This window comes from Podarcis muralis, chromosome 13 (genome assembly GCF_964188315.1).
Source record: "Podarcis muralis chromosome 13, rPodMur119.hap1.1, whole genome shotgun sequence".
NCBI classification, from domain to species: Eukaryota; Metazoa; Chordata; class Lepidosauria; order Squamata; family Lacertidae; genus Podarcis; species Podarcis muralis.
This window is the reverse complement of record NC_135667.1, coordinates 38,241,865-38,265,910: the sequence shown is the minus strand read 5'-3', so window position 1 is coordinate 38,265,910 and position 24,046 is coordinate 38,241,865. Positions and strand designations below refer to the sequence as shown.

General features: G+C 47.5%; 1 protein-coding gene across 1 annotated transcript; it reads right to left on the bottom strand.

Moving 5' to 3' along the window:
- Positions 1 to 1,473: 1,473 nt before the first annotated feature.
- CLEC11A (C-type lectin domain containing 11A) lies at positions 1,474 to 22,246 on the bottom strand. The gene is made up of 4 exons (XM_028751943.2): positions 21,948 to 22,246; positions 15,101 to 15,317; positions 3,583 to 3,774; positions 1,474 to 2,563 (listed from the first exon to the last, which is right to left on the bottom strand). Exons 1-4 carry the CDS (start codon positions 22,059 to 22,061, stop codon positions 2,163 to 2,165), a joined length of 924 nt encoding a protein of 307 aa, XP_028607776.2. The 5' UTR covers positions 22,062 to 22,246; the 3' UTR covers positions 1,474 to 2,162.
- Positions 22,247 to 24,046: the final 1,800 nt, after the last annotated feature.

The window sequence follows — 24,046 nt, the reverse complement described above, 5'->3', positions numbered from 1 at the left end:
GTCTGGGTAGCTCAGTTGTTAGAGCGCGGTGCTGATAACACCAAGGCTGCAGCTTTGATCTCTGTATAGGACAGCTGCCTATTCCTGCATTGTAGGGGGTTGGAAAAAAATTATCCTCAGGGTCCCTTCCAACTCTGCGATTCTATAATCCCCTGCAATGCAGGAATATGCAGCTGTCCCATGGGGGGATCGAACCTGCAACCTTGACGTTCTGTCAGCACCACGCTCTAACCAACTGAGCTAACCGGTGATCATCTCAAAGCACCTTTTGGTGGAGGCTGCCCTAGAAAGTGGGACAGTATAAGGGAGCTGAAGGGAGCTACATACAAGAGAAAAACTCCACTGGCAACAGTGAAATTAAATTGCCATCTGACTCCACAGTTCAGCCCTATGACTTCTCTCATGTGGCGTCTCTACTTTCCCCTCATCTGCCCACACTTTGCAGGTGCCAGAGCCCTCAGGTTTTTAGCATTCCCCCCCTTTGAGCTCCTAAAGTGCATTCAGCGACAGCTTATAGGCCCTGGTGAGGGAAAGAGGCACACGGTGAGGAATTTCACCTTCGAGTCTTGCTAAACGTCCTTCAGTGGGGGGAGAAAGGAAGGCCCAGCTCCCTCATATAGAGCTGGCCAGCAACATACGGCGATAAGACACTTGAGCCTAAACTCACTTAGGCCTAAAACTAGGCACTATGTCCCGTTGAACTTGGTGGGGCTTACTTCTGAGTAAATGTCCATAGGATGGTGCTGCACAAAAGGTCTGGGGTGCAGAGGGAAGCAGAGAATTTGAAAGCAAGTTTGTCACCCGTCAGTATTTTTGCCTATATAGGGTAGGTCTGCTGTCCCTGATGCTTTAAATATATGAATATAATCGCTTCAGCGTAAAGGTTTGCCCTGCTGAGGAATTTATGAGGGGGCTCGAAAAGGGGCTGGTGCAGAGGAGCCGTCAAGACAAACTGTGTATGAATTTGTGCAAGTCTCTTTAATTCTGAAGCAGCCATTTTGTACCCAAAGTTCCCACTCCTCATTGTAGCTTGAAGGGATGCGGTTCAGACCTGGGAAGGTATTGAGCACACTCTCCTCTTAGGACTGCTCTTCTGGTCAAATGGGAACTTTTCTTTCACTCAAGAGTAGGCCCAAGAGGGCCCGATCCATACAAGGGAGCAGAGAGTTGACTACCGCCAACAGTTCACTGCCACTGACTTATTTGTCACGGAAAAATTGGCCGTGCCACCAAGGCCACACTGCGTGACAAACGCCATGTTTAGTTTGACCCTCAGAGTGGAGAGAGAGAGACAGCTGCGTTTTCCCCAGTCACGATGGCTTCTCGACCTGGAACTGAATGGTCTTACGTGTTGCAAGACGCTTATGGGCATAGCCGGGGGGTAAGTAAGTAAATAAAAATACGTAACAAAAAGTAGAAATTGTAGAAAGATTTCAGAGCACTTGGGGTCAAAAGAAAGTCACGAAAAACAACTGTTGTTGAGACATTTCATTCTGAATCTGCTAGACAAAACCAGACAGAGGATGATGACGGGAGGGTCCCCTTACCCCTCGTAACATAAATCCTGACTAGGCCCATGAACAGGTTTCAGGGACAGCGCCACAATTTCAGTAATAAAAAAAATCCCCACCCACACTTTGAGGTGTACTGCACGCCAGGCCCCTTAAAAACATTTTAGTACCCAAGAGATCCTGTTAGAATTACAATTGCCGAATCACCGTGCAGTAGAAAAAGCAAAACTCTGGGATATGCAGGGCTTTTTTGTCAGCTGGAATCTGCACCTCTCCATTGCCATTCTTAAAGAACGAGGGAAGTGTTCGTGGTGAGTTCTGGCACCTCTTTTTCTGGGGGGGTGGGACACTAGGGACGTGGAAATTCCTGTTTGCAAGACACAGCATTTCCTCCTCCGAGGTGGCAAGGTGCTTTTTATTATGGTGTGGGGGCTACAAAATAAGTGGGATGTTTTGACCACCAGTAAGAGTAAGAGTGTGTGGTGCGTGTCTTGGGGTAAGGTTGGGGGTGCGAAAAATGGGACAGAGCGCACTGCCTTCCAGAGGCTGTAGCTCCACATAGCCCAGACCTGCTAACCATTGCACTGTAAGCGGAAGGATACCTATGGCGACCATGCGCACCTGGGACTGGACCTGAGACAGCTGCCCCCCCTAGAGGCGGTACTCGCAGACGTAATACATCCGCCGCTCGCAGTCATTGTCCCACCATTTTCCATCGTCTGAGCTGAGGGACACACAGTTCTCCCGGGCGCCACCGTTGGGTTGAGTCACCAGGAAGTCGCGGTACCAGTCGAAGACGGACACGCGCTGCCCGTTCTCGAAGAGCCACAGCCCTTCTGAGCGCCTGTCGTTGATGCCCACCCAGACAGGCCAGTTGTTAGGCTGGAAGGCGTCGTAGAGGTAGCGGCGCAGGATGGCCAGCTCAGTGGCGTCTGCTGGCATGGCCAGGTTCCCTCCCCTAAGCTCGCAGAGTTTTTGCGCCGCGTCGTAGACCTCGAAGTTCTTGAAGATCAGGAAGCATTTGCCGTGGGTCCGGCGGCCTCGCAAGCAACCTTGGGATAGGGCAGAGAGTGTCATGGTTACAACGGCAACTGCTGCTGCTTCTACCTACGGCTTGCGATTCCATCAAGTGGAATGCAAGGAGATGGGTCTCTGCCCCAAGGAGCCTGCAGTCTGAACTTTGACACATGGGGGCAACAGAGGATGAATGGCCTTGAGAAACGCCTCCATCCTGAAGAATGGAGGCCTTTCGTGGCCTATTTTTTTTAAAAAATATTACAGTCAAATGAAATCATGGGCAGGAGGGAAAAGGACAAAATAATTAGAACAGAGGAATTTTGTCATAGATAAAGATCTAATGCAGTAGACAAGGTTTGAGTAAAAATGCTGCAGAGATGAAGGTGGGAAATAGTGCGTTTGATTTGAAGGTCAATGTGAAAACGTTTGAAAAATAAGAATAATAAATTATATAGAGATAGAGAGAAACCCCTCCACCCTCACATCTCAACCCAAGTTTAGTGTGCTGGATTCGAACAATCCCCCTCTGTCCCTGAATAACCTTTGCTTTGATCCTTATGCTCCATCAGCTCTGAGCAGCATATGAAATCCTGGCTCTCTGACACACACATACATACACACCCCACACAATCTTGACACCCAAAGAACGACAGCTTTTTGAGCTAAAGGAGGGATTTGGCAACTGGCGGCCTCAGGCGCTCGGTCGAGCTCTCAACATGGCTTTGCATTTCCAAGGGCTCTGCCTGTTATTGCCCTTTAGCCACTTCCTGCCCTTGCAAGCTGAGGGCCAGAAGCAGACATGATGCTGGAGATCTGTGGCTGGCCTTCCTGATCCCTTTTGTCTTTAAAACAAAAGCAAAAAACACTTTACTGGAGGGATAGCTTAGTCTGTAGAACATGAGACTCTTACGGTAATTTCAGGGTTGTGGGTTTGAGGACCAGGTTAGGCGAAAGATTCCTGCATTAAAGGGAATGGAATCAATGACAGTATAGGGCTGCTCCCTGTTTTCCTAACCACTCCCAATGTGCATTGCCTCCCTGCCCCTGTCCTCACCATCAATTTTTCCGAGCTCTTTCTGGTTGCGGGTGGCAACTTCTTTCAAGGAGTCGAGCGACTCGTGAGCCTCCGTCACGCTCCCCTTCAGTTCAGCCAGGCCTTGAGAGAACTGGGAGATCTTCACGTCCATGAGGTGGAACTGCACATTGAGGCGGTGGACGGCTGCATCCAGGCTGTTCAGGCGGGAGACTGCTTGGACAACAAGGAGGGAGGAAGAAGAGGAGAAACAAAGGCAAATTTTAAGGGTCTGGAAGCAGTGGAACAGGTACAGTGTAATATTTCTAGAAAAAGAGGTGCCGGAACCCATCATGAACGCCTCCGTTGTTCTCTTGTAATGGCAATGGTGCCCACCTGACTGTTCCGGCAAGTTTCAACTGAAAAAAAAGCCCTGAAAAGGAGGAATACTCTTGTAAGGATATAATCTCACAGGTGGGGAAACTGTCTCTCTAGATGCTGTTGGACTCCAACTCCCATCAGCCCTGGGCAGAATGGCCAATGGCCTCAGATGATGGGAGCTGTAGCCTAGTGACCTCTGGAAGGCCACAGGTTCCCCACCCCAGCCGATAAGTTCCAATGTTCTGCTTATTTTATTTTATTTATACCCCACCTTTCCTCCCAAGAAGCTCAAGTGGTATACGTGATTCTGGTCACCACAATTTAACCTCGGAATAACCCTATGACGTAAATTAGACACTGGCTGGCCCAACACCACCCAAATGAAATATTTAAAGAAGATTAGGAATGTTTTGTAGATTATTTGCAAAATTATAAGCATATTAAAAAGTTAACAGTAACGGAGTACTGTTAAACGGAGTAAATTCAGCAGTAATAAGTATGCAGATATAGAAAATGAAACGATAGAGATCAATTAGAATATGTAGTGGAAAAGAAATTAATGAAGTGAACCATGGAAAGGGTGGGGGGTCGAAATTAAATGTGTATTTGGTATTTGGATTACTATTTGTTGTTCTTATTGTAAAATGAAAATGATAAATAATTAAAAACAACAACACGTCACCCAATGAGCTTCAAGGCCATGTGGAGATTTGAACCCTAGTCTTCTGGGGTCTAGTCCAACACTCTAACCACTTTGGCAATCACTCGTAGCCGAGTAAGATTGTCATCCATGAACATGATCTTAACAGGGAGTCCGCAAGTGACCATGGAGGCCAATTCTGGATCCACACATCCTTCCACAGTGGAGATATAGGTTCCTGGGCGGGATTTGATCATGGTGAGGGTTTGCCAAGTGTGCCTTTCTCTTAGCAAGTTTCTTCCTTTCTTCCTGAGTTCGAGCATCTTCAGAGCCCATGACACCTTTAGTAAAGGCTGTTCTCCAATTGGGGCGCTTGCAGGCCAGTGTTTCCCAGTTGTCAGTGTTTATACTACATTTTTTTAGATTTGCCTTGAGAGAGTCTTTAAACCTCTTTTGTTGACCACCAGCATTACACTTGCCATTTTTAAGTTCTGAATTGAGTAGTTGTTTTGGAAGATGATAATCAGGCATCTGAACAACGTGACCAGTCCAACGAATCAGATGTTGAAGAATCATAGCTTCGACACTGGTGATCTTTGCTTCCTCCAGTACACTGGCATTAGTTTGCCTGTCTTCTGAAGTGATGTGTAAATTTTTTTGGAGGCGCCGTTGACGGAATCTTTTGAGGAGTTGGAGATGGCATTTATAAGTTGTCCATGTTTCACACTGGGCACCTGCTCTCACAGTTGCCAGTCAGATGCCCATGAGAAGCCCATAAACAGCACACTAGAGCAACAGGCCTCTCTCCCATGGTAAATCCCCAGCGGACAGCATTTAGAGGAACATGACCTCTGCTTCTGGAAGTAGCATATGATGCTGTCATGACTAAAGGCCATTGATTCTCCGTGAATTTGTTTTATGCCCCTTTAATGTAATCTAAGAAGTCATTACAACTTATGAGACTGAATTCCATAGTTTAACTGTGTATCGTGTAAAGAAGTTCCTCCTTGTTTTTGTCCTGAATCTCCTCAACTTCATTAGATGTCATTGGGATCTAATATTATGAAATGAAAACTATTCCCTATCCACTTTCTCCACACAGAATTATAGAATTGCAAGTTCAAAGGGCCCCAAAGTGTCACCTAGTCCAACGCCCTGCAATTCAAGAATCTAAACCTTGCATAATGATATACACCTGGGGTGTGTCATTTTAGGGAGCGAAGCTCAACTTTTGCAAATTTCTTCATTGAGGGGTGTTAAAAACATGTTTTTGGGTCTAAGGAATTCAAATCTATTATTTTTTGCGACTGCACAACATTTAGCTTTGTAAGTCTACGTTTGATGAAGAAGCACATAAACTCTCTTCTGGAAAATTTTAATGTTACCTCCTGTAAATGTCAGGCAATGCTAAATAATGATTCTATAATAATATTCATATACCATATAAATACTTAGCAATCATTTCTAATTATTTCTGTGCAGTTTTACAAACATTTTACGTACTAAGCAAAATGCAATTATATTAATTTAAGCAAGATAACTTGTGGATTCCCAAGTCATGTTATAATTTTTTAGCACCCCTCATTGTTGAAATCTGAAAGGTGAAAAATTCAGCACGCCTTCCACAGTTCTGCTCACCTCTTCTCTACACAACCGCAAAAATGCTCAAAATACTGTCACCTTTCCTTATATAGGCAAGATGCTCCAGCCTCCAGGTCATCTCGATCGCAGTGGCGTCGCAACCGGGGGCGATGCGCCCCGGGTTCCACATCTGGGAGGGTGACAAGGCAGCACCCCGCGGGGTGCTTGCCCTGCCGCCCCAGCCTGGGCACAGCGGCCCGAGCAGAGTTGAACGCATGCACTGTACGCAGCAACACCACACATGCGCTGAACATAGCGGTTTGCCGCTGGTGCCACTTGAGCGCCATACGGACGGGGGTGGGATCCCTCTGTCGTCACCACAGCAGCAAGAAGAGGATCCCGGCATCGTCCATACAGCGCTGAAGTGGCGGCGGCAAGTGCGGCGTTGCTACGTACAGCGCATGCGTTGTATGTAGCGGCGCCACACATGCGCCCTACATAGCGATGCCCCACCCCAGGTGTCACAGCACCTTCGTTCGCCCCTGCTCGATTGTCCTCTTCTGCACCTTCTATAACTCTACAATATCCTTTTTGAGGTGCAGCAACCAAGACTGGGTCGGGACGCAGGTGGCGCTGTGGGTTAAACCACAGAGCCTAGGACGTGCCGATCAGAAGGTCAGCGGTTTGAATCCCCGTGACGGGGTGAGCTCCCATTGCTTGGTCCTTGCTCCTGCCAACCTAGCAGTTTGAAAGCACGTCAAAGTGCAAGTAGATAAATAGGTACCGCTCTGGCGGGAAGCTAAACGGCGTTTCCGTGCGCTGCTCTGGTTCGCCAGAAGCGGCTTAGTCATGCTGGCCACATGACCCGGAAGCTGTACACCGGCTCCCTCGGCCAATAAAGCGAGATGAGCGCTGCAACCCCAGAGTCGGTCATGACTGGAGCTAATTGTCAGGGGTCCCTTTACCTTTACCTTAACCTAGTCTAGACACATTATTCCAAGCGTGGTTGCATGATCAATTTGTGTAAAGGCAATATGATACTGGCAGCTTTATTTTTTTGTCTTTCCCTAATGATCTCCAGCACTGAGTTTGCTCCTTCCTTCCTTCCTTCCTTCCTTCCTTCCTTTTTCATGGCAGCTACACGCATGGGTTTCCCAGCAGCTAGAGAAGAGACTGTAACCAGAGTACGGTCTGTCCATAGGCAGCGCAAACTGCCTGGCAATTGCGAGGCTGTTCACACTGCACTGCTAAGGAAAGACACTTTCACTGCAACCCAGCAACCAGTTCCCTGAAATCCAAATTGACTCTTAGCAAAGTGAAAATCCAATGCAATCTCTCTGCTATTCTCCTTGCGCACACTCTTAAGGAGGTGGTAATGCAGTTTGAGGCTCTTTATCACTTGGAGGTATGTTCAAGCCAAGGTGCTTTCCAAGACAATGAGCAGCCAAATTTCCCATTAGTGTCCTTTGTCTGGCTGACCCACAGCAATGACCAAACCTTACCATGATGCCCCTGTAGCAGCAAAAACAGATGCCTTTGTCTGCCCCACCTGCAATAAAACACGTCTCTCCAATATCTGTCTCCACAGCCACAGCAGGCACTGTAACTCTCCAACAGTTTGACTTTGCCCCTTTCACCCCACACAAGGCCCACTCTTCTATTGTCTCCCCAGACAAGAGGGATGTCAATAACCATTCTCTTAAGTAAGACCCTCTCTATAGAGGCCAAATCCTCCTAATGTCCCTATTCTCCAGGAAAGTGCCGGATTTACAGAAGCCATCCCAGTTTCTGATTTGATCTCAGAATGTCCCACTTTTCCTCAGGACATCCCACTTTTCATCAGAGAAATGTATGGAGTTATACGACCCCTGAAAAGGGACGTGGGTGGCGCTGTGAGTTAAACCACTGAGCCTAGGTTTGCTGATCAGAAGGTCAGCTGTTCGAATCCCTGCAATGGGGTGAGCTCCCATTGCTCGGTCCCTGCTCCTGCCAACCTAGCAGTTCGAAAGCACGTCAAAGTGCAAGTAGATAAATAGGTACCGCTCCGGTGGGAAGGTAAATGGCATTTCCGTGCACTGCTCTGGTTCACCAGAAGCGGCTTAGTCATGCTGGCCACATGACCCGGAAACTGTATGCCGGCTCCCATGGCCAATAAAGCGAGATGAGCGCCGCAACCCCAGAGTCGGTCACGACTGGACCTAATGTTCAGGGGTCCCTTTACCTTTACCTTAACCTTTATACAACTCCTGAGCCAAGGAGATAAGTAACTAGACAACCTTTAGGAGACATCAGAAGGCAGCCCTACAGCTTCCCTCTTCCCTGATTGTTGGCCACAGAGTCTAGGGCTGATGGGGGTTAGTCCAATGACATCTTCAGGGCCAGAGTTTCCCCACCCTTGAAGTAGAGCAAATTATCTGACAGCAGCTTCCCATTGAGTCCACGGAGATAGTTGGTACAGCATGACTCTCGTACTCTCAGGGTTGTGGGTTCGATCCCACATTGGGCAAAAGATTCCTGCATTGCATGGGGTTGGAATAGATGGCCCTCGTGGTCCCTTCCACCTCCATGATTAGAAACTGTTCTGAGTTGGAGACTGCCTTTACTGCCTATGTTGAGTTTCCTTAAAAGAAAATTACCTACTGCTAAGAACACAGCTCTGCTCCCTACACAAACAGTAAATTATCACATCATGGGGCCATGTTTCTTGCTGTGGTCAAATTATAAATGCAGGCAGTTCAGCTCAGCTAAGGAATGGAATGAGCAGACAGGATAGCTTCTAAGGATTAGGTTATGGGGGGTGCGCAAGCACATCTGTATAAGCCTCTCTGTGCAAGAGACAGATAAGAGAGGGTGGTCTGTGGGTGATGAAGGAGAGATCTAGGTGGTTGTGGTCAACTGGAGGGGGCGTGTCTGGCCTTGAATAGGCTCTGTGTGCATGTGGGGCAATTGGAAGGAAGAACTCATCAGGACAGCCAACAAGATGTGTGTGAGGCAGCACACTAGACACAGCCATTAAAAGATGCCTTTGCATTTCATGTGCAAATTTTCAGAAAATGCAAATTGCATCAAGGGGAAAGGCCAATCAGGGCAGGCAGGCAGAGAGGGGTTTAACCCTTTCCTCCTCTGGCAGAAAATCCTTCCTGTGAAATGGGGTGCTTGCAATGGAAAGACCAGGAGTCAGCAAACTTTTTCAGCAGGGGGCCAGTCCACTGTCCCTCAGACCTTGTGGGGGGCTGGACTATATTTTGAAAAAAATTATAATGAACAAATTCCTATGCCACACAAATAACTCAGAGATGCATTTTAAATAAAAGGACACATTCTACTCAAGTAAAAGCACGCTGATTCCTGGACTGTCTGTAGGCCAGATTTAGAAGGCGATTGGGCCAGATCCAGCCCCCCCCCCCCCGGCCTTAGTTTGCCTACCCATGGGAATGACATTTCCCCATTGGTGTCAACAAGGGATTCCCCCCACCCACCCACCTCTGCCAAAACACACACACACACACACACACAGAGCAAATCCCTGCTACAGAAGATGGATTTTCATTAGGACCACAGCAGGGGAGGAAAGTGTTAAATCCCCTCTCCAAGCAGTTCTGGTTCTGTTAATTATCAGGGCACCCCAACCCAAACTGTTGCAATTTGCATTTTTAAAATCCTGTCCATCCCATGCAAAACTATTAAGGGTAGTTTGGCCACAATGTGGGTGGGCAGGTTGGGGAAAGCTACAGCAGAAGTTCCAGACAGAAAGCTACTATTTTAATAGGCTAACATGGCTTTGGGTTCAAACTGTTGGGGGGGGGGTCAGGGTAGCCAAAAGAGAGAAGGGGGAGGGAGGCAGAGTACTCCCATCAATAAAAAAAGAGACAAAAGGGGAGTACAGTTTTGCAGTACATTTCTACACGCTACACCATATGCTGGCACCTGTCTGTCATGAGAGACAATGGAGTGCACAGGGTGGGGGGATCAAATGCATTAGCAGCATCAAAGTGGGGTGCATGCATGGGCCGTGTGTATGGAGGTCACTGGCCCAAAGGAAAGCAGAGGAATTGTTTGGATTTATTCACCAGCTTGGCTACAGGAGTTGCTGGAAGGAGGCGTACAAGGCGCCATCCAACCTATTTAAGGACTCCATTCTGGATTTGTGTTGGGATTACTCCATAGCCTTTCCTTCTGCCAAATACATCCCTCAAGACCACGGAGGTTTGGGATCAGAGTTTTGCCTTCTCCTAGATGGGCTCCCTTTCCAGGTGGACACGCCCCATCTGCCCTTCACTTCCCTCTGCAGAACGTGCAGAAACCACCTTCTTGACCATTGGACCCATGATTGGTGTCACTCGCTCAATCTGCTGGAGTCTGTCCTGGCATGCAGGGAAAGACTCGTCTGGTAACCCCACCTGTCTTAGCTGGCCATATGCAAATTTAGGAATATTTGCTACACTTTAAAGGGAAAGATCTATGGGGAAGACAGCAACCAGCTGACCTGTGGGCCTGTTCTGCCTGTTGCCCAGGTGTTAACTGTTGATAGACAAACTCCATGTCCCTCTCAGTCTCTCTCTCTTTTTTTTTTAGGGTTCTTTCACTTTACATCAGGTTTGGACTGGACAGGCCTTCCTATGGAGATGTGTACTCTGACAGACTTATAAAGAGAGGACTCTGTAAAGTAGGACACACATGGCCACGTTGGTCAAGCAGTGGGGGATTTCATCCTATCCTCCCTTAGCGGCTAGTGCCCATTGGGACTGATAGGGCAGAACTCGGGGAGCCCAACAGTGTTGTTGTTGTTTAGTCGTTTAGCTGTGTCTGACACTTCATGACCCCATGGACCAGAGCACGCCAGGCACTTCTGTCTTCCACTGCCTCCCGCAGTTTAGTCAAACTCATGTTGGTAGCTATCCAACCATCTCGTCCTCTGTTGTCCCCTTCTCCTTCTGCCCTCCATCTTTCCCAACATCAGGGTCTTTTCCAGGGAGTCTTCTCTTCTCATGAGGTGGCCAAAGTATTGGAGCCTCAGCTTCAGGATCTGTCCTTCCAGTGAGCACTCAGGGCTGATGGAGAAGTAGGTTGACAAGCAGTGCCCCTCCCTGGAATGGTTCTATGCAAGAAGGCAGCCAGGTGGTTGGTGGGACAGTGCCCCATTTGCCCTACAGACTATGTCCCCCCACCCCACCCCATCACAGCTTGAACTGAAGAATCAAAACGTGTACAAAAAAAAACCCTAAATATATAAAGGATTCCTTCCCTGCTACCCAGTTCTTTTTGTCTCCCATTTTTAATATAGGGGCTAATCATGCTAGGCTACCTTGCAGGGTTGTTAAGATAATATCTGGGGAGTGCTCCAGTGTGCTAAATATAGTCCTTATTCATCTTCAGCTGTCGCTTTTATTTATTTGTTAAAAGCATTCCTGGATTACTTGATGGTTGAAGGAAACTGCTTAACTCAAGTTAGCTCGACTTGAGCCAAGTGCGATTGAAGTGGGAACAAAGAGCCAAGATGCGCCTTCTGTATTTTTATTTTTAAACCGTCTGTGATCATTCGCAGTCTCCTTTCTTTGAACGTCTTACTTCTATGGTAACTTTCATTTCAGCCACTAAGTCTCGATGGCTTTCACAGCTACAGCTCGCCAGCAATGGAACCGACTGTGGCAGGGTTCCCCACCCCGCCCTGGTTTCTCCCCTAATGCAGAGGGGGGAAATGTTGTGTTTCCAAGGATGGAAAAATCCACATCAGATTTCTGTGAACCTCAGTGCTAGGTAGTTGGGCGCTCCCCCACTCAGCCCAAGTATTGTACTTTCCCAGAATCCTTTTCCAGAACAAAGGCCAAACACAACATGGCACACCAAACAAGGTGTGCAATTTTATCCTGCTGGTGGTGGTGGTGGGGTGTGTGTGTGTGTGTGTGTGTGTGTGTGTGTGTGTGTAAGTGTTATAAATGAAAAGAGCTGGCAGGAAGATTGGACTCTTCAGCAGGAAATGGGGGGTGCTTAACCCTTTCCCCTCCAGACATTTTTTTAAAAAAATCAAAGACAGGAGAGGAGCGACTGGGGAGGGAATTTTTGAGGTCTCTGCTCCCCTCCACACACACACACATGTCTTTTGCTCAAGATTCCAGCTTCCCCTGTGTGCTTTTCCTTTTAAAAAATGCCAGGGCAAAGTTACACTCAGCTTTCCATCCTGGGTACTTTGGCCCTAAAGGAGTACCAATGATGCTGCGCTTCAAGCGAAAGTTACAACAGCCAATTATTTGTGATGTGAAGGATAGCTGTCGCTCTGAATTTTAAGGAAGGAGAACTGTCGCTCTGAATTACGTGTGCAACATAAACCTTGATGCTGTTTTGTTTCTTCTAGGGTAAAGCTTCAGAGATGAGTAAGGAGGGGGGGGGAGATGATTTAGGGTGGGAAAGTGGAGAGTGATTAACCCTTTCACCACAACACGTATTTGCAAGGGCTTGGGAGCCCCTCATGTGTAAGAATGGTTTGGGGTAAGGGCACCGCAGAGCAAAAAGTGATGGGTGGGGACTGCTCCAATCCAACCTCCCTCCCTCCTGAAGCTGTTTTTCCCTGTACAAAACCGTCTTCAGAGTTTTGTTCATATGTAAACTGTAGGTCTGTCTTTAGAAGTGCCCAGTGCCAAAATTGTAGGCACTTGCCATCTGCACTTGACATCAGGGATATGCACAACATTTCGTAACCAGTTAAAAAGATCTCAGGTGATGAGCAGGATTTATTTATTTTTACTTTCTTAGACCTTGCATTGCTGCTGCCTGTAATGAATACAGTACTGGGCTAGATAGACAAATACACTAGGCCATATACTTTAATTCCCAAAGGAATGCTATCTGACACTATGCTATTCTGGTTAACTTGCCAGAGGCAACTGGCTAGTGGTTTTTGCAGGACACCAAATGCTGGTCTGAATCCAGCAATGCCCGTGCCATCAGCTCTACTGAGATCCCAGCTCCATGGGTCTCCTCTCAATCATTTCGTAGCAGCCATTCCATCTGGCTGCAGGAGGAGGAGGAGAGACAGGAAACAGGACCACCCCACTGTCTCAGCTGACAGCTCCCTTTGGCTCCTCCTGTCCCTGAATTCTTTCCATTGCAACTGGTCATTATGACAACCACTAGGCAGCCTGGTCAATGGGTGCCTTAAAAACGGAGCGCGCTTGTTTTCCTCTCCCCTCACCATCCCTTTTTCCTTTTGTGTCAAGTCTCTTGTAAACTCAGCTGGCAGAAGACTGCCTTGTCTTAACAGATCTTACGTTAGTTGCTCCGGGACTCTTTTTTGGCTTGGAGAGCAGGATAAAAATACTTCAAATAAATAAATAATCTTAGCACTTACTTCCCTGTGGGATGCTTGCTGGCAGGAGAGATTGCTCTCACTGCTGTGCCTAAACTTTTGATTGCCATTGTGAATATTAGAATTCTAGAGAGGTTGGGGGTATTCCTGGCAGTGCAGCAAAGGGTGATTTCCCCCCCCCCCCTCCTCCTCCTTCTCCAGCCAAAAGCGGAGGTTTTTATAAAGTGAAAGGAAGTCGTTGATGGGTAGGGTTTACTGTTGCTTCCAGCCAAGACCCAAGAAATCAGGATTTATGTTAGGAATTGATTGGAGTTAGATGTAATTGGCTTCTGTGCCTGAGGACAAGCAGAAAGCAGTGGCTTCAGAAAAGAGTGGAAGATACATCATTTGGCAGCATGGGACGACAGGCGAGGGAAGGCTCAAGAAACAGGGTATGTTGAGCTTGCTCAGAACGACTGCTAAGGGAGGGCACAATAGCAGTTTTCAAATCGGCTCATGGCTGAGCTGGGATTCGAACTTGGGCCTCCCTAGAGTAAGCCCAACGACTCCAGAGAGATTACAAACAAACAAACAAACAATCCTATTAAAAATAGAGAGCCTATGAGCTGTAAAGGAGCTGTGAAGGCTACGAGGATAGACAATGCGGAGCCCATCAGCCCCAGCCAGCATGGAACCAGTAAAAGATTATGGGAGTTATAGTCTAACAACAACATCCACAGATCAGCCTGTTTGTTTGTTTGTTTGTTTGTTTGTTAAATTTGTATACTACTCATAGATCTCAGGGCAGTTCACAACATAAAATTGCAATATAATAAACACAAAATACGTCGTAAAAAGAAGAACAAACACAATCCAAAAATCCCCCTTCCACAACACATCAGATCAATCAGCCAAAGGCCTGGTTGAAGAGGAACGTTTTTGCCTGGTGTGCCTAAAGATGTATAATGAAGGCGCCAGGAGAACCTCCCAGGAGACAGCATTCCACAAGCCACTGCAGAGAAGGCCCTGTTCTCCTGTTGCCACGCTCTGGACCACTCGTGGAGGAGGCACACTTAGAAGGCCCTCAAGGGTGATATCAGGATCTGGCTAAGTTGATATGGAGACAGGCGGTCCTTGAGGTATTATGACCCTGAGCTGTTTCAGCAGGATCAGCGGTCAAGGGTGATGGCAATTGTGGTCCACAAACAGCTGCAGACCCAAGTTTGGGAACCCTGGTCTCGACCAAGAGCAGGGACCAAGAAAGGTGCAATTGTGGAACTCCCCTTGGGACTGCCTTCGGAGGAAGCCATGGCTGTTTAAAGTGGCATGATACTGCAACAACAACAGTACTCCACCCACCTGGCTGGGTTTCCCCAGCCACCCTGGGCAGCTTCCAGCACATATACAAACATAATAAAACTAAAAACATAATAAAACTTTAAATCTGTAGTGCAGATGGGGCCCAAAGAGAACTACCATACATTGCTCCCAAGCCTGCAGGGCTCCATCACGGCTAGCAGAAATCGATAGATCTATCTTCCATTCTTTCAACAAATCTCCCTTCAAAGCCAGCTAGAAGAGGATTCTCATTATGTTAACTGGGGTTCTGAAACTGCGAGGTGGGAAAGATCACCTTTTTAAAAGGAAGGGGGACCTGAGTGTTTTGCGTTACTCACACACATAGGTGAAGTCATCCTCTTCCTCCTGCTGAGCCGGGGGTGCTGTGGTTGGGGACAGCTGTGTGGTACGGGGAGGCTCTTCTACGTGTTCCTCCTCCTCTGCATTTTCGTCTAAGATCTCCTTGCCAGCTGGGTCCCCCACCTCAGTTAGGGTGACCTCCTGCGCAGCCTCCTCTCCGGTTGCTTCTGAGAGCTCCAGAACCTCTTGCAGGTGCTGGGGAAAGGGGAGGACAGACGAGGAGGGTTAGAATAGGAACAGGCATCCTCAGGCTCACGGGTGAGAGAACAAATGCTGCCCTCCAGGTCTCTCTGCCTAGCTCCTCTGGACGCTTCTGAAGCCATACACCCTCCCAAGCCACACCCCTCACCAGTTCTGATTGATTTGCACATGGAACAACTGATTAGTTCAAAATTGGGAAATAATAATCCCACCCTCCCCAGCCGAAGCCGGGCTCAGGGAGGCTAACAACAATAAAACAGTACAACAGTACAACACAACACAACACTCTAAAATCATTCATTATAAAATTAATTAAAATCAAACCAATGGCAACCATTGGGCCAGAGCTCCGCGAAGATTGCCGAAGGAGGGAGTCAGGCTGTGCCCTGGCCAAAGGCCTGGTGGAACAGCTCTGTCTTGCAGGCCCTGCGGAAAGATGTCAAGTCCGTACTCAAGATGAGTACGACAAGGCTGTATATTGTCTCCCCGCTTATTTAACTTATATGCAGAATTCATCATGTGAAAGGCTGGACTGGATGAATCCCAAGCTGGAATTAAGATTGCCGGAAGAAACATCAACAACCTCAGATATGCAGATGACACGACCTTGATGGCAGAAAGTGAGGAGGAATTAAAGAACCTTTTAATGAGGGTGAAAGAGGAGAGTGCAAAATATGGTCTGAAGCTCAACATCAAAAAAACTAGGATCATGGCCACTGGTCCCATCACCTCCTGGCAAATAGAGGGGGGGAAATGGAGGCAGTGAGAGATTTTACTTTCTTGGGTTCCATGATCACCGCTGATGGTGACAGCTGTCACGAAATTAAAAGATGCCTGCTTCTTGGGAGAAAAGCAATGACAAACCTAGGCAGCATCTTAAAAAGCAGAGACATCACCTTGCCGACAAAGGTCCGTATAGTTAAAGCTATGGTTTTCCCAGTAGTGATGTATGGAAGTGAGAGCTGGACCATAAAGAAGGCTGATCACCGAAGAATTGATGCTTTTGCATTATGGTGCTGGAGGAAACTCTTGAAAGTCCCATGGACTGCAAGAAGATCAAACCTATCCATTCTGAAGGAAATCAGCCCTGAGTGCTCACTGGAAGGACAGATCCTGAAGCTGAGACTCCAATACTTTGGCCACCTCATGAGAAGAGAAGACTCCCTGAAAAAGACCCTTGTGATGGGAAAGAGTGAGGGCACAAGGGGAAGGAGACATCAGAGGACGAGATGGTTGGACAGTGTTCTCGAAGCTACCAGCATGAGTTTGACCAAACTGTGGGAGGCAGTGAAAGACAGGAGTGCCTGGTGTGCTCTGGTCCATGGGGTCACGAAGAGTCGGACACGACTAGACGACTAAACAACAAGTGTTTTTGCCTGAGTTCTGCTTTGCCTACCAGAATGGAAGACAGAAAGGGGTGTTTGCACACCCTCAAACATTTTTCCAATGAAAAGAGGGATATGCTGTTTAATAATAATAATTATAATAATAATAATAATAATAATAATAATAATAATACTCCACCCATCTGTCTGGGTTGCCCTAGCCTCTCTGGGCAACCTCCAACATATATAAAAACGTAATGAAACACAAAACATTATTAAAAAAAACCTTCCCTATACAGGTGTCTTGCCTTCAGGTGTCTTCTAAAGGCTGTATAGTTACTTATCTCCTTGGCTCGGGGTTTGCATAACTCCTTTACCCTCCAACATTATTCCTGCATTGCAGGGGTTTGTACTCAATGTCCCTTGGAGTCCCTTCCAACTCTACAATTCTATGATTTCTCCAATGAAAATATGGACGTCCTAAGGAAAACCAGGGACGCAGGTGGCGCTGTGGGTAAAAGCCTCAGCGCCTAGGGCTTGCCGATCGAAAGGTCGGCGGTTCGAATCCCTGCGGCGGGGTGAGCTCCCGTTGCTCGGTCCCAGCGCCTGCCAACCTAGCAGTTCGAAAGCACCCCCAGGTGCAAGTAGATAAATAGGGACCGCTTACTAGCGGGAAGGTAAACAGCGTTTCCGTGTGCGGCTCTGGCTCGCTAGATGCAGCTTTGTCACGCTGGCCACGTGACCCGGAAGTGTCTCCGGACAGCGCTGGCCCCCGGCCTCTTGAGTGAGATGGGTGCACAACCCTAGAGTCTGTCAAGACTGGCCCGTACGGGCAGGGGTACCTTTACCTTTTTTAAGGAAAACCAGGACATTCTGGGATCAAATCAGAACTTCCAACAACTGCTGGGGCCCCACGTTTGAGAAACATGGATCTAGTAGTACAAGCCTGCATGATAACCCCATAGAATGCAAGCCACTGGCCACCTCTTGCAGATTTTTGCAGCCCCAGGCTGACATCAAAGCTGCAGGCAGATAGGCTACATTCAGGTTGGGAGGTAACAAGTAGGAAAGGGCTACTGCTCAGAGAAAAGACATGCGAAATGTCCCTGGTTCAATTCCCCAAGAACTCCAGGTGTGAGTGGGAATGTTCCCTTTCTAAAATCCTGAAGAGCCACTGCTAGTGTCAACAGTACTGAGCTATGTGGACCCTTGTTCTGACTAGATATAAGGCAGCTTCTTGTGTTCCCTAAAACAGGAGGAAGTGTAACTAAAGAAGCATGGAAGGAGCATAAGGTGGAACCTCAGAAACCATCCAGGCAAAACTTTTGATCGGTGGTTTTCAAAGTGGGTGGTACTGCCCCCCTAGGGGGTCGTGGGATTCCCTGAGGGGGTCTCTAAGAGGCAAGGGAGTGACAGGAGAATGCTGGAGGTGTAAATGGCTATATCAGTCCTTGAAAAGCTGGTATCGCTGGACCAAGTTAATCTGTTTTGTTAAATTAATTAAATTAAATAGTTTTGATTGGAGTTTGAATAAATGTGCAATTAATTCTTGCGGTTTTCAGTTTCAGAAAGCTCAGTCAGTGGAGCATGGGACTGTTAATCTCAGGGTCATGGGTTCGAACCCCACATGGGGCAAAATATTTCTGCATTGTAGGAGGTTGGACTAGATGATCCTTGTGGTCCCTTCCACCTCTACAATTCTACGATTCTCTGATTATCTTCCTTAATGAGTCATGCATACTGCTTTTCTGAATAATGCTTTTTTATAGGGTAGGTGGTGCTGGGATAGTTTTATGGACCCTTGGCCCGAAAAAGTTTGGGAACTCCTGCTTTAGAGATGCTTAAACAGTTATGTTTGTCAAGATATTAAGTAACAGAAACAGACGGAAACAGGCACAGCAAACAGTGAGATCGCAAATGCACACTAGATAATCACTAAGCTTTGACTTGGCCATCCACGGAAGATGCTAAGCCAAGTCCCAAAACTTGGTTACTGCTTCTAAAAGAGTTCCATGTTTTAGCGTCCAAGAGGATTCAGAAATCCAGGCTTTGTTCCAGACCTCAGTCACAAGAACACAGCAGCTTGATGGCATCTGGTCAGCTGGCAGTCAAGCAAAACACAAAGCCTTGCTCAAATCGAAACATCCCTTTAAGAAGGAAAAAGCATGCAAACACCGAGTGTGGGGGTTTTGGGGTTTTTTGTTTTGACATCACAGCACAGGTGAGGTCATCCTGTTCCTATCATCCTGCCCTGGATTTCCCAGGGCCTGATAAGCGCATGAATTTCAGATGTGTGTAAGACAGAGGCCTCAACTCCTCTGCAAAAAGGAAAGAAGAGTCCGTGTGGTGAGAGCAGGCTGAGTTCAATGGCTGTAGGGCTGGATGGGAGAGGACAGAATCCAAGCTGTAAGATTATTCAGATCAGGGACCCAAGAGAGGCGTTCAGGGCAAACGAAGAGTTTTGTATAAATTACTTGAGTAGGAACATGCATGTACAGTCAGATCTACTGGATTTTTTCCTGGCTGCCTGAGTAGGTCTAGCTTGGAAAGAGAGAGAGAGAGAGAGAGAGAGAGAGAGAGAGAGAGAGAGAGAGAGAGAGAGAGTCTCTTAAGTAATATGTTTGGGTTGGAGGCTGGAACTGCCCCAGATCCTAGTATGTCTAAGAAAAAAACACAGAGCAGGCGTCTAAACATTACGCAACTGCAGTGGCCACGTGTCCAATTTTACAGAGGGCAGACCTCTATTTGAAAGCTGTCAGAGGACTGTCTCTTTTAAAACTGTCCTCTGTTTGAAGGACTGTCAGGTCTGGTATAAGGATAAAGAACTGTGCAGCAGTGGCCTTGAGGTTTGCCCCTCCTCCAACATTTCTCTGATGAAAATAGGGACATCCTATTCCATAATAATAATAATCTTATTATCTAGGTAAAGATGATTTTATTATCTATACCCCGTCCATCTGACTGGGTTGCCCCAGCCACTCTGGGCAGCTTCCAACACATATAAAAACATAATAAAACATTAAACTTTTTAGAAAAAAACTTCTCTATACAGGGATGCCTTCAGATGTCTTCTAATGGTTGTACAGTTACTTATCTCATTGGCTTGGGGGGGGGGGTGTCGCATAACTCCATACCCTCCAACATAGGGGGAAATAGGGGTGTCCTAAGGAAAAGTGGGACATTCCAGAATCAAATCAGAAACCAGGGCAGCTTCTGTAAGTCCAGGACTGTCCCTGGAAAATAGGGACACTGGTTGGGTCTGTTATCATTGACAGCAGACCTAGCAGGCACAGTGGTCACTTGGCCACAGTTTTCCCCACGACGACAAGGTGGACTGTGTTTTTATTTCAATTACAGTAATTATTTGCATCTAGACATAGAAATTAGCAGATGCAAGTTTTGTGAAAGCCTGTCCTCTTCAGTCCCCCTAAGAATTCTGGGAGCTGTAGTTTGTTAAGGGTGCTGAGAGTTATTAGGAGGCCCCTATTCCCCCTCACAGGGACGCGGGTGGCGCTGTGGGTAAAAGCCTCAGCGCCTAGGGCTCGCCGATCGAAAGGTCGGCGGTTCGAATCCCCGCGGTGGGGTGCGCTCTCGCTGCTCGGTCCCAGCGCGTGCCAACCTAGCAGTTCGAAAGCACCCCCGGGTGCAAGTAGATAAATAGGGACCGCTTACTGGCGGGAAGGTAAATGGCGTTTCCGTGTGCTGCGCTGGCTCGCCAGATGCAGCTTTGTCATGCTGGCCACGTGACCCGGAAGTGTCTCCGGACAGCGCTGGCCCCTGGCCTCTTGAGTGAGATGGGCGCACAACCCCAGAGTCTGTCAAGACTGGCCCGTACGGGCAGGGGGTACCTTTACCTTTATTCCCCCTCACAGAGCTGCAGTTTCCAGAATGGTGTAACAACGGATTCTTGGAGACAACCAGGAAAATGAATGCAATAATCGTCAAATCTGAATGTGGCATTCCCACATAGCAGCTGAGAGCGAGGTTGATGGTGGGTCCCACTCCATATGTGTTCACTGAGGCTGCATACACACCATATATGTATTTTTCATCTTTGTTGGAAGCCGCCCAGAGTGGCTGGAGAAACCCAGCCAGATGGGCAGGGTACAAATAATAAATTGCAGTGGTACCTTGGGTTAAGTCCTTAATTCATTCCAGAGGTCCGTTCTTCACCTGAAACTGTTCTTAACCTGAAGCACCACTTTCGCTAATGGGGCCTCCCGCTGCCACCGCGCCGCCGGAACACAATTTCTGTTCTCATCCTGAAGCAAAGTTCTTAACCCAAGGTACTATTTCTGGGTTAGTGGAGTCTGTAACCTGAAGCGTCTGTAACCTGAAGCGTATGTAACCCGAGGTACCACTGTATTATTATTACTATATTATATCAAATTCATCCACGCAAAGAATCCTGGGAACTGTAGTTTTACCACCACCACCACCACACAAAGAGCTACAATTTCCAGCGCCCTTAACAAACTACAGGTGTCAGGATTATTGGGGGGGGGTTAAACATTTGGTGTGCATGAAGCCTTAATGTCTACACAGGGCTTCACTTTCCTTTGTTCATTTCCCAGTCCAACACATTTTGCTGCCTGAAGCAAAGCCATAAATTGATTGCTTGACAGATTGCGGTGGGGAGCAGGGCATGAGAACCCCCAGTATCTTTTTGGTGTTGCCTAATGGATTCTGGGAAACGTTTGCATCTTGGATAAGGGCAGGCCGGTCATTCTGGAAGCAACATAATAAGATCTGTATGTATCAAGGGTTGCCATATTTCAAGAAGTAAAAAAATCAGGACACAATCAATTGCTGAGCTTTTTTGGGGGAAATCGCCCCAAAGGGTGTTAGCTTAGGTGTTTGGGGGGAAACACACAAAAAGTTTTTGAGCTTTTTCTCCCCTGTTTGCGAAAACCCAGACATTTCCCCGATTTTTATAAAATCCCCCCCAGGATGGTAATTTCGACCTTGGAATGCCAGGCATGTCCGAGAAAAACCAGGCATATGGCAACCCTATACATATCATACATCCCTTCCCCGCTAGGAATCCTGGGGACTGTAATTTGTTAAAGGTGCTGGGAACTGTAGCTCTGTAAACTACAGTTCCCAGGATTCGTTGAGAGGTTGTGCGTTTTAAATGTATGGTTTGCACTCACACGCTGTTTCCAGCATGGCAGTGTCCGTCCCCCCCCCCGCCGAGTCCCCTGGCAAATTGTATTGGCCCAGACCATTCTCCATGCTGCCCCTGTATTTGTCCCTGTGTTAGGAGATGGGGTGGTGCCAGGGAAATGGAATTTCTTACCTTCAGCATCAGGGCTCTTCTTTCCTCCTCAGAGCTCAGCTCATCCCTCTGTCCCTGAGCCGCCCCCAGCAGCAACCCCAATAGCAGCAGCTGCATCAGAGGCCAAATCTCCATGGCGCTGTCTCTCTCCAACCAGGACTTGCTGGGGGAGGGCGAGAGGTCAGTTATCCCGAATCTCCCACCCAATGAACTCAAGAACGTACTGGATCTGTCTCCCTCTCTCTCCTTCTTTTCCCTCTTTCTTGGATTTCACGCGATGTCTGCCCACTCAGGCGATGGCTGGGGCAGAAATGGGGGGAGGGAGGGACAGAACTCCAGCCAGCCAGAAGCCGGAATGTCTAATTCAATCCAGATGCGAAAAGCAGGCCAGGCCAAAGCCTCACCCAAGTTGGATTGCGAGAGAGAACTGTGTTATGTTGGGGTTGTCACCTGGCCAGCATAAATCTGGATTAATTTATTCCTTTTTGGTTAGCTTTTTTCTTAAAAGTACAAAAGTTAAAAATATATTCATTATCTGTGGGGTTTTCCGCCACCCCTCATTTACTTAACCTATATAATTTATATCACACACTTTCATTGGGTGGCTACAGAGGAAGGGCCTCTGTTTGAAGCTCTGTCTGGAAAATGCCCTCTTTTTGAAAGCATCCTCACTTTCAAGCGCTGTCCAATCCAAACCTGGTTTAAAGAAAAGGAACCCTAATAAAGTTCTTGAAACTGTCCATCAACCGTCAGCCCCTGGACCAAAAACGCACACGGATCACGTGGCAACAGTCTTCTTTCTCCACTAGAGTGAGGTGTCTTGTATTTCTATTCAAATGGTAGCAACTCTTTCCCAATGTCTGTGTATTCGTATAAATTAGCAGTTGCAAATTTCATGTCAATCTGCACTCCTCTTTTGGGAGAGTGGAATAACTGCCCACCCAACACCTTCACCATAAGCTTACGGTCCTTGGGCAGCTTAACAAGAGAATAAGGACAGAAACATCACTTATTATTATCATTATAAACAAAAACAAACAAATTAATGAAGCAAATTAATTCAGAAAACTGGAGGGGGAAAACAGTCATCCATTCAAATAAACAATAAAGTTGAGCGTGTGTTGATTTGCACACATTTAGAATACGTTTCAACAGGAAGTGACCTTGTCGTGGGCACTTTTGTCAGCTCCTTTCACAGTGCAGATGTTGTGCGTTTGTGTTTACGTCTCCCTTGGTCAATGAGCAGTGATTGTCCCTGCTTTGTGTCTGTGGGTCACTCCCAACACATTACTCTTTCTGCATGCAGTGTGCATGATAACCTTTCGCTTAGTGGGTGGTGGAAACGGAGATGCCGAACTAGTCTGATCTGGCAAGGCTGTGAGCCATTAACCCCCCAGCCACAGCTTAGAACCTCCCTTAGCTACTAACTCACATCGCTGAGGCCACCAGGGGATGAGGAATCAGCTGTCAGGCATCGCTCTGTCACACCTGGATGCAGACCCAGCTGAGGACTGCTGCTCCTCCAGCAGCATTCTGTATGTACAGTGTTTTAATTGCTAGGAGCTCTGCTGGAAGCCAGTTTGGGGCTAAAAGGCAAGGCTGATCGATATAGCATAATGTAACATTGCAGTGTGGAGTGCTCATGTTCAGGGTGCCTGCCAGCCAGCCATGCTCTTTTGCAGGATACTCCATTCCATTTCCCTTCCCAGTGGTGGAGCGGAGCGAGAATGCAAGGGAGCACAACTGTAGGACAGAGCAAGAGCAATGCCGTAATCTGCCAGAAGGCGGGGTGAATGAAGAGATAAAAGAGACTCACTCTCAGGTCCTTTTCTTTCATGTGGGCTCCTATTTCCACACTAGCGGTTTGAATGGTAAACCTTCCTTGCAAGAGTGTTTGTACTTCTAATTTAAAAAGCTGAAGATCTTTGGAGTCTTTTGCACGTTTGACCTTTGCAGCCAGAAATAAGCACCGCTGAGTTCAATGGAGCTTCCCTCCAGGTAATTATCAAAGAATCATGGAGTTGGGAGGGTCATCTAGTCCAACCCACTGCATCTCAGCTAAAGCATCCATTTGTATAGGAGCTGAGGCTGGGTTACAAGAAAAGTTAAGCCGTTTTTGG

What these genes read in the sequence shown, in the direction of transcription:
- CLEC11A (XM_028751943.2), bottom strand. Translation starts at nt 22,061, where the DNA reads ATGGAGATTTGGCCTCTGATGCAGCTGCTGCTATTGGGGTTGCTGCTG. An exon ending in GGATGACTTCACCTATGTGT is followed by an intron (nt 3,775 to 15,100) that starts GTGAGTAACGCA and finishes TTGTCCAAGCAG; the next exon opens with TCTCCCGCCTGAACAGCCTG. An exon ending in AGAGCTCGGAAAAATTGATG is followed by an intron (nt 2,564 to 3,582) that starts GTGAGGACAGGG and finishes CCCTATCCCAAG; the next exon opens with GTTGCTTGCGAGGCCGCCGG.